The 15,530-nt window shown below is 42.8% G+C and overlaps 1 protein-coding gene across 1 annotated transcript in view; it reads left to right on the forward strand.

Annotated features, from left to right (window-relative positions):
* Positions 1-305: 305 nt before the first annotated feature.
* Positions 306-15,530, forward strand: part of HECA (hdc homolog, cell cycle regulator) — a 45,912-nt gene continuing 30,687 nt past the window's right edge. Inside the window, exon 1 of the mRNA XM_045391446.2 lies at positions 306-903. Within this exon, the coding sequence (XP_045247381.2) occupies positions 633-903 (271 nt within the window). The 5' untranslated portion in view covers positions 306-632. The remainder of the gene's footprint in view (positions 904-15,530) is intronic.

Genomic DNA, 15,530 nt, shown 5'->3' on the forward strand with positions numbered 1-15,530 from the left:
CTTGCTCTAGTCACAGCTTATTTTTCCAGACCATATTGTTCTAAGCCTCAATTACATTAAAGTCAGGAGGCCACCAAAGAACTCCACATGCCACCGCGCTGGCGGGTGGAGCAAGTCAAACAGGGCGGCTCACGAACACCCAGGAGTCCAGGAGGCCGGGGTGGGGACGCCTGATTGACGTCACTGGAGGTGGCCCGGCCCCGCGCGCGGCGTGACGTCACGCGGGCGGTCCCGTCAGCCGTGAGGTCACCTGGTGGGCGCGGCCAGGCCGAATCCCCAGTGTCGTCACGGGAGGGGGCGGGCCCAGAGCGTGTCAGCGCAGCCGAATCAAAACAAGCCGGAGACCCGCCTTTTCCCTCCGGCTCGGGAGAGTCTCGCTCGCGCCCCGGGCCCGCGGCGCCCGCGCGGCTGCGAGCCTCGGGTAGCCGCGTGCCGGCTCCAGGAAGCCGGAGAGGGCGCGGCGGCCGGGATGGCGCGGCACGGGCCGTGCGGCTAGACGGGTGCCGAGGGAATCGCCGGCTCGCGCCCTCCGTTCTTTCCCGGAGCCGGCTTCGCGCAGGGCCGGGAGCGGCCGTGCAGCTGGGATCCGCCTTCGCTGACGCCGGGCACCTACCTGGACGCTCGCGAGCGAGATGCCCAACCCCAAAAACAGCAAAGGCGGCCGCAAAAACAAGCGCGCCAACAGCAGCGGCGACGAGCAGGAAAATGGAGCCGGGGCCCTGGCAGCGGCGGGCGCGGCAGGAGCGGCGGCCGGGGGGGCCCTGGCGGCGGCTGCCGGCTGCGGGGCGGCGGCGGCGGGTGCGCCGGGCACCGGAGGCGCGGCGGGCGCAGGAGGCGCGGGGACTGGCGCCGCGAACGCCGCGGCCGCCGCGGGGGCTGCAGCCGCGGGCGATGCCAAAAACGGTAAGACGGGGCTGGCGGGGAGAGCGCCAACTTCCTCCCCGACGGGGACGGCGCGGTGGCGGGGCCCTGGGTGGCGCGGGCGGTGCGTGGACAATGCGAGAGTCAGGAAGTGCTCACCCCGCCCCTCCGCCCCGCCGCGGCTGCCCCTTCGCGGTCCCCACGCCTGGCGGCGGGGACGGATCTGCGGCCCCTGCCGGGTGTCCGCGCGGGGGGCAGCCCGCGCCCCACACTCTGAGGGACTCCAGGCTGCGGCAGCGCTGCCCTCGGGCCCAGCCTGCTGCCCGCGCTGGCACTGCCCCGCCGTGTGTGCCGGGCCGCAGGGAGGAAGGAAGGGAGGAAAGAGCCGCCCAAGTTGAGAAGAATGATCCGACTGAAAACTTAGGCACCGGTTCATTCTTCTCGGTGCTCCCAGGCCACCCATAACCCCCGGAGTAAGGGAGAGCCTCAATTCTCTGCACACCCAGGCTTGCTGCGTCGATCGCCACAGGTGAAGAGGCCTCGAGACATTTAGGGCCTCTGTGTTTGCTCTTAATTTTTTGGCTTGCTTGAGGAAGGAAGAGAATCTGAACTTGACTTCCGTTCTCAGCCCGTAGTTAAAAAAAAAAAAAAAATCATTCTCTATGTCATTCTGCTTAACATTGTCAGAAGGAAGCTTTATAATCTTAGGTAGCGCCTGAATGCTCTTTTTGAGGGGACACTTAGGAACTGGCCAAGATGTGACAGGATTTCTGTTCTCATTACAGAGCCGTGGTTTTCGTTAGAAGGTGCTGGGCAAACACTTTTACTCATTTGGACAGTTCTTTGAATTCCTCTAGTCAGGCACTTTTTCCAGGAAGACAACCTAGGTATTTTAATGAAGGGAGACTTGAATTGTTATATCTGGCTTTTAATTTACAGCTTCAGGTTTTCAGGTTTTTAAACCATTCTTTATGTAGATCAGGCACTTTTTTTTTTTTTAGACGGAGTTTAGCAATTTCGCCCAGGCTGGAGTGTAGTGGCGCGATCTCGGCTCACTGCAACCTCCGCCTTCCGGTTTGAAGCGATTCTCCTGCTTCAGCCTCCCGAGTAGCTGGGATTACAGGCCCCCACCACCACGCCGGGCTAATTTGTGTTATTTTTAGTAGAGACAGGGTTTCACCATGTTGGCCAGGCTGGTCTCGAATTCCTGACCTCGTGATCCGCCCATCTCGGCCTCCCAAAGTGCTGGGATTACAGGCGTGAGTCGCCACGCCCGGCCAGATCAGGAACTTTTTAAACAGGGCACCTGCATTTACAAGCAACCTATAGCGCTCTGAACATAGGCGGCTGAATGTCGCCTGTTAGAAACAGAACTGTAGGCCCCGTTGGCTGTGTCTCTGCAATATTGAAATAGGAAGATTTATTTATTTATTTTCAGAAACAAACTTACCCCGTTTGTGAATGTCTCAATACTAGTTTTGGGTAGCCTGTGTTCTTCATGTTCTTTTGTTTTTCTCCTGGCTTTAACCTTCATTTTGGTATTGATGTGGCAGAGAGAAAGGTGCTCAGACTCTGGGTAGGACAGACTCCTAGCTCAGCCATTTAGAGCTTCGTCATCTTGGAAAGGTCAGTCTTCCTGAGCCTCAATTTCCTCATGTGTAAACTTGAAAAAAAAAAATTACCCTGGCTCCCTCCTAGCGTTATTGAGAGGCTCGGAGTGTCCCTTCCCTATTATGCTCCCAGTTCTTGTTATTTTAAAGGTTACATATATAATGAGCTTAAGGTTTCTCACAAAGAGTGCATGAACAATGATGACAGCTTTCGTTTATTCATTCAAAAAAGATTAACTACCTGCAGTGTTCCAAGTACCGTGTTCAATACTAAGGGATCCAGCGGTAATTAAGAGGAGGCATCCTGGTCCTCAGGGAGCTTGCATTCCTGTTCTGCTGGTGGTTTTGGTTTGCTCTGCCACCCCCTCCCCCACCGCCTCCTTTTTTTTTTTGCCCTATGTGGAAGCCTCAAGTTCTCAGTTTCCTTTTATTTTTCTTACTCCAAAAGATTAGTCCACTTTAAGGTGGTGAGAGGAAATTTTTTTCTTAGGCTACTTGTACCTCCTAGTTTGTACATATCAAACTGGTTAAGGGGCCCCTATTATTCTCTGAAGTGGCAAACTCAAGTATATTTAGCAGCACAGTGTATGTGAAGAGCTGTGTTTCTGATTAGGAGCTTAAGTGAAAGTCAGAGAGAAAAAGGAATGGGCCAACATTCCCATAGTCAGGGGCAGAGAATGTAACATATTAGAGGAGTGAACCAGATTTTATGATGCCCAGTTCTTGGTTCTGACTTGGTGTGAAGTCTACGTGAATGATTCACCTTAATTTGAAGAACCCCCCCTCAATTCTGCAGTTGATGATAACTGAACTTGTATGCTGAGGACTCCTGTGTGCAAAATCAATGAATACGGAAATTACAAATGCCTTTTTTTTTTTTTTGCTTTGCTTGCTTTCTTTCTTTTTTTCTTTGCTATTTACAGCTATACTTTAGGTTTGGGAGAGGTGTTACTGGTGAATTTTTAAACGAAGGGGCAAGAGATGTGTCAATTCTTAAAATCAACTAAGGACCAATATTTGGATTTTTAATGTTAAAATTGTTATTGGTACTAGTTTTAAGTGTATTTCAATTTTTTACTTAACCGTGACATTAGGTTTTGTAATTACGAATATTACAAATCAAGTAATTATTACAAGAAAGGAGGTACTTGATATTTGCTGAAAATTGTAAATAGTTTGTTTTCACTGTTCAAGTCAGCTATCTGCATCTACAAACATGCAAACTTAATGACTTCACTTAAAATTAATAGTGTTTATTTGTAGTTGTTTGGAGTTTATAGAGTGGTTTTGTGTCTTGTAGCTCTTGGGCAGTGTGGCCGCCAGGGCAGGGCAATATTAGCTTTTATTTTGTTCAGTTTGTCAAGTGGGCATAAATACTTATTCTATAAAGGAAGATTACTAGCTAGGGAGAGCTTGGGGAAGCTGTGGTATAGTTGTGGTTGGAGAAGTTGAACTGGCTGCAGTTGTGCATCTTGAGTAAGTTTAATATTCTTAGGATATCATACCTCTAATAATAAATTTATTGGATACTAATTTTAAGATGCTAGTTTATGAGGCCTATTTTTCAGGGATTGGAGTAAAAGACCACCCCATCCTCTTCCTACGTAGTAATCTGTCTGCACACATACTGTTTGCATTTTCATTGTAGGTACACAAGATTACCAATGGTTATATTTAGAATCTAGTTATCAAAAGGTAGATATGTAGTTTCATTCTGGTTCCATTAGGCCTCTGCAATTTTGCTTCAGGACTAAAAGTATTTGAAACCTTGATCATGGTATATCTAGTTTTCAATGGGCCTGGCTCTTAAGTACTTTTATAAATTCCTGTTACTGGATGACCATGGTCCATCACTCCACTCATTCCTGACTGACACCAGAACCCGTGGGCAGCAGAGTCTGCCTTAATTCATGGAACTGTTTCTAGCAGATGGAGTTCGTTTGCATAGAGATTGGCTTTCCATTTGGTGGACCTAAATTCAAATTCTGGCTCTTCAAATTGGCTGTCAAATGACCTTGGGCAAGTCATTTAACTTCTCTGAGCCTTGGTTTCTGCTTTGTAAAATGGGATTGTAGTACCTACCCATACAGATGTAGTAAAATATCTATATAATATATTTAAAATAAATAGATTACATACACTAGATAGATTAGAACAATGTCTGACTTACAGTACCAGCTTATGAAGTGTTAGCTGTTTATCTTAGATCCTGGAAATAGTCTGAGCAGAGATACACGTGCTGGAGGTTTACTGGGAGTGCTCTTGGCATCATTCCTAGTGGAGGAGGGAAGGAAGCAGAATTGGGCAGAAGCAGGAGTTGAACTGTGTTGCATCTGTAACAGAGACCCCAGTTGACCCTCTCTTGGGGAGCTCTGGAGGTGGGATGGCCTTTCAGAATTATCTCACCTTAAATAATAGGGGCAGGGCCTTCTTGTACACACTCCCCTGACTCCCAGTTGACTGATCATTTCAACTTGGGCTCCCTACAGGAAGAGAGTATGACCTTGAGGGTGGCATCTCTTTACCTGGAAACCCTTTGTGGAGAAGGACTCGACTGAGAAGCTTCAGCTCTGAGTGAAAGGAGAGCCATTCTTATTCCCCTAGCATTATGGGTGTCTTCATTTAGACCACCAGTACCATTCACATAATACAGGTGTGGGATAAATATTTCTCACTAACAACTAAATAGACTTTGTGGAGGAGACTGGGAATTAACCACCTTTATAACAATGTTTCCATGGGAAAATGCGTTCTGAATTCCATATATCTGTTTACAAGTAGATTTTTTTGGAGTACCACCTGCTCACTATGCACAGGATTTGTATTTTGCTGCATATTTAGGTCACTAAAGACACTTTTTATAACCCAGGTTTGTAGTATATTTTAAGTAGTTTCTTTTTAGATGTTTACTTTAATTCCTACTACATTTAAATTACCTATATCCATCAGAAGGAAAATGAAAAATGTTTGCTTGCTGTTTGTTTTCAAATCAAGGAGTATCTGTTGAGGATTTAAGGTATATAGACTACCATTATAATCTTAGAAAACATTTTCTTGCCTTATCTAGAAGTCAGTTTTTTGGGTCTTCAGAAGTATTTGCCTTTGGATGTTGTCTTTTGAAATTCACCTTTATAATGGAGATTGGCAGAAAATATTGCCTCATGCATCAAAGATTCTTCCTGTACACTTTGTGTATTAAAGTGAAGAGCTCTTCTGTGCGCCGTTCATGGCACTCTATGCACAGTCTCGTCTTTCTCTCATTCTTTACTTGTTACAGGACCTGTGATCTGTCCTTAAGTTCTAGAAACTAAACCTTCAATGTCAATTTTCCTGTAAGTCCAAAAATTTCATTCTATGGAGAATTGAAAACAGGAGATAAAATGGGAAAATCTCTTGCAGCTTAATCCTCCTATGAGTTTACTTCAGGCTTTTAGCTATGAATAATTTAAAGAACTTGAAGGTATCAGAAGAGATTCTTTACAGGGAAAAAAAAAAAATCTGTCCTGACTCATTTTGATCACCAACTCTTTGGCATTTTTAAGGGCTTTATTTATTTGAAAATATTGTGTAATTTTATTATTTTACCAGTAATAAAATAAGCATTGTAGAAAAAAGCTTTCCTTGCCTTTCTGGTTAAACACATAATTCCACCACTTAAGAGATCAACATTATTAGTATTTTGATATATGTTCTTGCAGCCTTAAATTTTTTTTTCTCACAAAACTTTTAAAAGTACGTATACAGTTTCTGTAAAAAGAAAGTCATATATATTATAATCTGATTTTTACACATAGAATCGTTTGTGGACATTTTAGCAGAGCAGTAAATATACCGGTGCATCGTCATATGTCTGCACCTTGGAAATTTGATCATTCCACTATTGTTTACCTTTAGGTTCTTATTCATATATTTCTGGGCATTTGTCCACTTAATTACTTCATGTTTTAGTTTGTTTCTGCTGCCACAACAAAATACCTCAGTCTGGATAATTTATAACAATAGAATTTTATTTCTCACAGTTCTAGAAGCTGGGAATTCCGAGGTCACAGCCAGCAGATTCTGTAGCTGGTGAGAATCACAGCATCCTTACATGGCAGAAAAGGTGAAAGGGATGAACTTGTTCCTTCAAGCACTCTTATGAGGGTTCTAATCCCATTTATGAGAGCCCTCATGGCCTAAACACCTTCTTTTTTTTTTTTTTTTTTTTTTTTTTGAGACGAAGCCTCCCTATGTCGCCAGGCTGGAGTGCAGTGGCGTGATCTCCACTCACTGCACCCTCCACCTCCCAGGTTCAAGCGATTCTCCTGCCTCAGCCTCCCTAGTAGCTGGGACTACAGGCATGTGCCACCATGCCTAGCTAATTTTAGTATTTTTAGTAGAGACAGGGTTTCACCATGTTGGTCAGGATGGTCTCGATGTCTTGACCTCATGATCCGCTTGCCTTGGCTTCCTGAAGTGCTGAGATTACAGGCATGAGCCGCCACGCCCGGCCGTGGCCTAAACACCTTCTAAAGGCTCCACCTCATACTGTTGCACTGGGGATTAAGTTTCAGCATGAATCTTGGAGGGACACAAACATTCAAACCATAGCATGTACTGAGGAAAAATTCTTCCTATGGACTTGCTATGTCAAAGGATATGCATATTTTCATGACTTTTAATACATGCTGACACATTGCCCTGTTGAAAGGTTGTACCAGTTCGACATTGCTGTGATCAGGGTACTTTTCCCATGGTCTCATCATTCCGTGGTTGTTTTAAAGGGATGCTGGAGAATTGCTCAGCAAATTCTCCAAAATGTCTTAGCAACTGGAGGGCCGCATTTGCATCCGGAATTTGGAGCAGATGCTATCATACATAGGGGGACTTTCCAAGGCTGAATGTATTTCTGTTGGAGACTTCTGTAGTCTTTAGTGATTTGGTAGCATACAGAGATTTTAAAAAGTATTAATGGTGGCTGGGCAATGGTGGCTCACGACTGTAATCCCAGCACTTTTGGAGGCCGAGGCGGGCGGATCACAAGGTCAGGAGTTCGAGACCAGTCTGACCAACATGGTAAAACTCTGTCTCTCTACTAAAAATACAAAAATTAGCCGGGCATGGTTGCGGGCTCCTGCAATCTCAGCTACTCGGGAGGCTGAGGCAGGAGAATTGCTTGAACCCATGAGGTGGAGGTTGCAGTGAGCCGATACCGAGCCATTGCACTCCAGCCTGGCGACAGTGAGACTTCGTCTCAAAAAAATAGTAATAATGTGTAGATGATATTTTAGTAACTGATGATAGAGTTAGTGAAGATGAAAGCATAGACCTTTGAAATTCTGTCTGCATCATGATTCTAATCTTATAAAGTAAGGTCTGGAGTTTTTAAAGTTTTAGTGAAAAAAGACTGGGTACTTCAGGCCTGGATGTAAAGCTAGGTGCCATAACTTACTAGCACAATGGCTTTGGGGCAAGCTATCTAACTTTTCTCAGCCTCTGTTTTCTAAATGCAATCCTTTGGGGTGTTTTTTTTGAAGGAAAACAATATATGTGAAAGACTTTGGCACAGGGCCTGGCAGATATGAGCCTTGTCAACAACAACTTTATAAATTTTGTGGTTTGTTCAACCTTATACAACTAAAAAACTTGTTAAGCCATTGTGCTGTTAAGAACAGACACTAAGACATTAATGTGGAAAAAGACTATAGTACCATGCACGTTTTTATTCAAGCACTGCTTTGATTCAAAATGATTATCTACTCTTCCTCCATCTTCTCTTCCTTATAGTTTACTGGGAAAAAAATCAGATAATTTAGCTAAAAATAAGCAAGCAAAAAGCAACATGTAAAAATGGGTACATCTTCCTTATCTAGAAATAAATGCTGCCGGGCATGGTGGCTCACGCCTGTAATCCCAGCACTTCAGGAGGCTGAGGCAGGCAGATCACGAGGTCAGGAGATGGAGACCATCTTGGCCAACATGGTGAAACCCCATCTCTACTAAAAATACAAAAATTAGCTAGATGTGGTGGCACGTGCCTGTAATCCCAGCTACTCAGGAGGCTGAGGCAGGAGAATCGCTTGAACCCGGGAGGTGGAGATTGCAGTGAGCCGAGATTGCGCCACTGCACTCTAGTCTGGCGACAGAGCGAGACTCCGTCTCAAAAAAAAAAAAAAAAAAAAAGAAAGAAATGCAAGTAAGTTATTATATGTATTAAACAGGGGCAACTGTGAAAGAGCAGGAACATATGAATGGCAGAATATTGGGTTAAATCTAAGTACTGGATTTGAAGATGGAGAAGTCACGTGAGTATGTGGAGTTGTGTAGCTGAAGGAGGTGAGGAGCACAGGTTGTACTTTGGGGGATCAGCCAGGGCTTAGTGTTACTGAGAATTAAACACAAGACCCTTCCCTCTCTCTAGGCAACTACTGGATTCATTAGGTCCTCATTCATTGTTTATGCGCTCATCCATTTACTACATATTTATTATGCACCTACTGTCTCCTATGACTGAGAAGTACAATGTTAAATTATACTTGGGGGCATCAGAATCCACACCCTCAAGGGCTCACTGTGAAGCTGGCAGAGAGACATGGAAACAAGAGCCATGATAAGGTACTGTGGGTACCCAGTGGGGAAAATGATGTTTCCTGGAGGAGGGGACATTTGAGCTGAGTCTTACAGGAAGAGAGACAGTGAATTCTAAAGATAGAGAGAGGATGTTCCAAACAGAGGGAGGTGAGAAAGGGCCTTGAGTTCTGGTTGCTCCAAGAGTTTGATGTGGCTCGTGTCAGGCACTGTGGTAGGACTGGAGGCTGGAAAGGGGGCTGGGTCAGACAGTCAAATCTGGATGTTTTGTAGCCAGTGGAGAACCGCCCCCCTAGGTTTATAAGCAAGGACATGGTCAGCTGAATTTGAAAAGGGGGTAATCATAGGTTGTTGACAAGTTTGTAAAATTATATATTTTAACAGAATGAGTATCTTTTAATACAGCTAATAAAGGATTGGAGGTGGTGCCTGCCATGGACCCTCAATTGTGGGTCTGCTGATCAATGAAGCAGATTGCACATGGCCCTTGCTGCTTTTCTGCCCATCAGGATGACAGTGTTGCAGGATCCAAGACTCCTGTATGGAAAGCCTGTCTTAATTGTGGGCAGCAACAGCCCCATGCTTTCTGAGCCTTGTGAGGTTACTAATTGAGGTTAACATCAGAGAACTAGATGCCAGGGGGAGGGATTGGGACCATCTGAGCAGATAAGATTTTCTCTAGAGGCAGGGGCTTGTCTCTATGGCTTATTTTTCATACCTAGGTAGAAAGTGTATATCTCTGTGCCAAGTTGTACTAATTATCTTGGTTTGTCATTTTATTTTTGTCAACATCTTACCAGTTTTTAAAACAATAAACTCTAGTGAGGGGAGATGCTATTTTGTACAGTGTGACTGTGTGTGTTTTAATTTTGTATATTTCAGAAAGCTTCCAGTTTTCAGTGGTTAGTGAAATAGCAACTTGCTTTATTTAATCAACAGGATGTTTTAGCTTAATTGTACTTGAGAGCTTTTTATAAACTAGCAAAAAGTCAGTAGCATTTGTAATACTTTAAAACGTTACGATTTTTCAGACAAATTATTTTGGCTAAATTATACAGATAAGGGTAATACTTGAAAAGTCTAAGAGTGAGAAACAAGAAAGATATTAAGAGGAAGCTTAAAAAAAAGTGAGGAAAGAGGAAGACCAAGTGTTGAATGTAGTCACATAATTGCTTAGATGGCATTTAATGAGAAAGTTAGCATTGTTCTCATATATACTCATAGTGTATTCCGTAGATTTAAATTGTCAAGGAGAAGAAACTTTCTCTACTCTCTTAGGCTTAGTGATTGAGGGTCTGCAGGTTAAACTGGCAAGAGACAGATTGCAAGAGAAAAGACATTTAATCATAGAAAAATGTGACTCAAAGGAGTGGTTAGAAGCAGGGGCTTGTATGTTATTTTAATAGGGGAAGGGGGAGGGGAGAAAAGAGAACTTATGGGAAAACAGAGGACTTTTTGGAAAGATAAGTGGGCCTTTTGGAGAATACATGGAAGATACGATCGTTTTGTGGTAATATCAACTTGGTGTGGGGTGAAGACTTCTCATCTCTGGTGATGAGTCACTCTTCCTTGGTTGCTCCTGGGGAGGGGATTTATGTTAATCGAATGCTTTTGAGAGCCTCTGCTTTTAGGCCAGTAAGAGATTTCAGGAACTTAATCACTTTCAGCTCTTTAATTTTTATGCCACAGTGGCATATTCTGGACCGCTTCAAAATATATTGCCACTCAAATCATATTACCCCCCTTCCCACCAAGAACAATTACAGATAGTCAGATAGGAAAAGATGGTCCAGGTGTCATAATTCACATTTCTCTTTATTTCATTTTATTGGAAATTCATTAAAAATAGAATGCCTTAAGGTCTGTTCCTTCCTAACGCTGATCAAGAGGATGAATTCAGACAAAAGTTAGTAAGGTATCAAATTGCTCAGGTAAGTAAAGCAGCTACTTGCCACATTGAAAATGTATGTTTTTCCCTAGGGGTAAGCATAGGTTTGATTATACTTTAGATCATATTCCTTCAAGTTATAAAGTCATCTCAGGAGAGTCTTTTGACACTAATGTTGAAACTGAATCACAAGTTTTGTTTTCATTTTATAAATGAGCACTCCTGATTGTGATGCTTATTTCAGTATAATATTTAGTATAACACAACTTACTAAGGTAACACACTAGTTGTTATGCTTAACACAGCTCAGTGGGCAGAAGTCAAAACAGAAATGTACAGAATCAAGTTCTGGCTATTTTTGATTGGCAGCAGGTACAGTCTGTAATCTGAGAGCGGGAGCCCGAGATGGCTGGTGATAGGTGTCAATGAACAGACACGGAGAGCCCAGAACAGTGCTGCCAGAAGCCATGAAGAGGGCCTGGCATTAAAAATAAGAAGTGCCTGCAGTGGTGGAGGCAGAATTGTACATACCTAAAAACACAGGGAAGCTCAAAGAATTCTTCTAAATGGTTTCCAGCTCCTTGGATCCGTTCTTACTGGGCAGTGCCTATGTGTCAGTGACTTTCTTTACCTCAGTAATGATACAGTTCCACTATGTTAGGCATATAGTTTTAGTAGTGAAGGTGATATGCTGTAGTGCAGAAGCAAATTAGAGAAGATTCCTGGGTGATTGGTGTGTTGGGGCTGTAGAACTCACAGAAAGGAGAAGCAGCCATTCCTAGTGACAGGAACAGTGAAGATGCCACAGCTCCCCTTTTTTAGTGTTTAATAGGAGTCAGGTGTGATCCCTGTAGTCCGCAGTCTACATTTGAGTATGAGGACAGTAAGCTTCTGAGATGGCCTTCCCTTCTTGCTCTGAGAATAGGCTTGGCTGTAGGGAAGTGTGCCTGACCCCCATGCTGTATAGTTGGAATCTTGATGTTGGGTCCGTCTTGACTCACACACATACGTACAGAAATAATGAAAAACTATATGCAGGTTTTTAGAGGACAGGACTGAAATTCAGTATGAAAACACCAGTATGGTTTTTATACTGAATAGGGACATTTACATTACTTTTAAAAGGTCTTGTGGGTTGGGCATAGTGGCTCATGCCTATAATCCCAGCACTTTAGGAGGCTGAGGTGGGCGAAACACTTGAGTCCAGGAGTTCGAAACCAGCTTGGGCAACATGACAAAACCCCACCTCTGCAAAAATACAAAAATTAGCCAGATGTGGTGGTGCGTGCCTGTAGTCCCAGCTACTCGGGAGGCTGAGGTGGGAAGATTGCTTGAGCCTAGGAGGAAGGGGTTGCAGTAAGCTGTGTCTGGCCTGGGTGATAGAGCGAGATACTGTGTCAAAAAAGAAAAAAGCCTTATGCTTGTCATTCTGGTACTTGAACTGAAATTACATTTGTAAAACAAAATACTTGACCAAGGGAGCACTTTATTCACACATTGTACACGTATGTTGATCTGATCCTTCCATCACAGAAGGACTTCCTGGTCTTGGCTCGGGAGATTGTGAACATTTGAACTGGCACTTCCTGTACTTAATGGACCAGAGTTCATAACTAGCATGTGATTATCTTTAGGGTAAAGTCCTAGCAGTAGGATCACTGGTTTGATACATATTGCCAAACTGCTCCTACAGACGAGGTTTGCCAGTTTACACCATCAGTGGCGATAGTTTCTTCACACTCTGTAATGTAAATTTCGATAATCATTTTCATCTTTGCCAATCAGATGGATGAAAAATCACATCTCATTGTGTTAATATTTACATTTGTTGGATTGTCAGTGAATATCTTTTTATATTTATATTGATCATTTGTATTTTTTTTCTTGCTTGTGATTTTTGTCCATTTTACTAATAGGGTATTTGTGTTCTTACTGATTTTCACAAAGTGTTTGTATATTCAGGGTACTTTTTGACATAGCTTTCCCTAGTTTATTGTTTGTTTTTCAGACTTGTTTATGGTTGTCTTTGCTGGTTAGAAATTTTACAGTTTTGTATGATTATGTTAACATCCATATAGAAATAAAGGAAAGGTAAGGGAGTGTGAGGAAAGTTGTGAAATTACTTGTAGGCAAAGCAGTTTGGGCATGGCATAAAGTTAGCAACTTTGAGTTCATTTGTATACCAGTGCACAGTAATGCTATTACATTTATGAGATTGTGTTTACTTTTTAATTTGGAAGGCTCTGTTTCTCAGAATTGGTTGCAACCCGCCAGGTGTGGTGGCTCACGCCTGTAATCTCAGCACTTTGGGAGGCTGAGGCAGGCAGATCACTTGAGGTCAAGAGTTCGAGACCAACTTGGCCAACATGGGGAAACCCCATGTCTCTACTAAAAATGCAAAAATTAGCTGGGCATGGTGGTGCATGCCTGTAATCCCCAGCTACTCATGAGGCTGAGACAGGAGAATCGCTTGAACCCAGGAGGTGGAGGTTGCAGTGAGCTGAGATCATGCCTCTGAACTCCAGCTTGGGCATTAGAGCGAGACTCTGTCTCAAAAAAAAAAAAAAAAAAAAAATTGGTTGCAACTTCTGCTGCCCTCCCTTACCTCCTGTCCGAGTCTCTGGCCACTCACTGCTGTCATGTCAACAGGTGAGCTCCAGTGCTCAATACCCGTCTCTTCTTGCACATTTCTAAAATCCCTTGTAGTTTTTTTCCAGCTATGTAGGACTTTGACACTTGTAGATAAAGACTCATTATTTACTTGTAATTGCCTCTTCTTAAGAACCAGGCTGCAAACTGAGGCCTCTTAAGGCTAAATTGCCCATAAGTTGCTCATAATAACAGACTTAAATGCTGAATCATAAGAAAGTTCTCGTTTTTCTCCTTCTGGCACTTGAACTGAAATTACATGTGTATATTAATAAAATGAGAACATAGCACTCAACTGAACCAAGAGTTTATTCACACACCATGCATCATGCTGATGCAGGCAGCCTTTGTGCCTTCTCAGATGTCTGTGATTTGGAAGAGGTTTCCAAACTCATTCCTGTTCTAAAGAGTGTGAGATTTGGGAGATACAGGTTATAGGTGAAGATCTGGCTCTGCCATTTTGCAAGACTGCTGAACCTTGCCAAGTCCAAGTTTTATCTGCAAAAGTGAGCATAACATGATACTGTTTGTGATGAGCTTATTTTTCAAACCATAGAGCTGTTTGGAAAAGCAAATTGTTGTGCCATGATTTGGGGATTTTAGTTTTTTCTAGGTGAGTTTTTGGTTCTCTGTTTGTAATGTGGTGTTGGGTGGCTGCTTCCCAACCAGAGATGAATGCACACACTGATTTGTTGGAAGAACCAGTGCTGACCTTGGCTTTCCCCCAGGGAGTTTGCAGTGAATGCTGGTCTTCCAAATCTGTATTCTGCTGCCTGGGGGAGCCTTTCGTTTCTCTGCAAGTTTGGATCTGGGAGCTCTTGCTGTGCAAATTTTGCCCAGAGAATCTGTAGTATTCATTCTCCTGCTGGTCTCAGGGCAAGTCCAGTTTTTTGAACGAGACCTTCTGGAGCTACTGCAAATGGCCTTTCTGATCCCACAGTGGGGAGAAACTGAGGTAACTGAAGTCTTGAGGAGGGTTCTTTCACTAGTGTGAGCATAGCTGACTTTGGAATTCTTTTGTTGTGATCTGTGGATCAATTCTGTTCCCGAGCTCTCCTGGATTTTGTTATAACAGCAGAGTCCACTTAGATTTTAACCATTTGATCAGCAGAGCCTTGTTTTTGGCCTGTTGTGCTGCATGATTTACAGTGTGCATCTGGATTTGTAATTATGCCTCACATAGTTTATATTTTGATTCGCTTTTCCGCTTTCTCCTCTTTACTTGCCTCTAGGACCATATGGAGTGGAAGTTTGCATGTTGTTGTAAAAGCATTTTGAAATGTTCACCAGACTTTCGTGGTTTCCTTACTTCCCTTTTAGGTTTTGCATTTTAAATTAGGTTATAGAATTGTGAATTTACCAAACTATATTGTGGATTTTATCCAAACAGTTTCTGTGGGTATGAAATACTGGTCATGTGTATGTATCAATATTTTATATGGAATCATTATACTTCTTGGGGTTAGGCTGACAAAAAACAATTTGTTAGCTTCATTCATGAGAGGTATTCAGATTTGAAATTTTTGACTTTGGAATTAATCAGTTTTCCTCAACTTATATTTTAATGTTCTGTGATATATGTGATCTACAGATGACTTTGGGGGTAGGAGTGGGGCTAAGAAAAAAAGAAATAGATGATAAAAAATATGACTTTGAATAATTTTAAATAATTTTAAATATTTTTTTCTTGATTAATTTTGGACATATGAATTAGAATTCATTTGGAATACATATTGAATATAATCATAGTTATATAACAAATTCTCTAATGGTGGAAAGTAAGTTTTAGATTTTTTTTGGTAACTCTTTTCACAAATGTTAGATTATTTTTCCCCTCTGGTTTTGAAATGAATAGTTTTGGGTCTTTGAGAATGGTCATACCATAAAATTGTGTCTGTGTTCCACAAAAGTTAGTAATTGGAAAAGGAATGAACATTTAGTTAAAATATCACTAG

The sequence above is a fragment of the Macaca fascicularis genome, chromosome 4, assembly GCF_037993035.2.
Source record: "Macaca fascicularis isolate 582-1 chromosome 4, T2T-MFA8v1.1".
Taxonomy (NCBI): domain Eukaryota; kingdom Metazoa; phylum Chordata; class Mammalia; order Primates; family Cercopithecidae; genus Macaca; species Macaca fascicularis.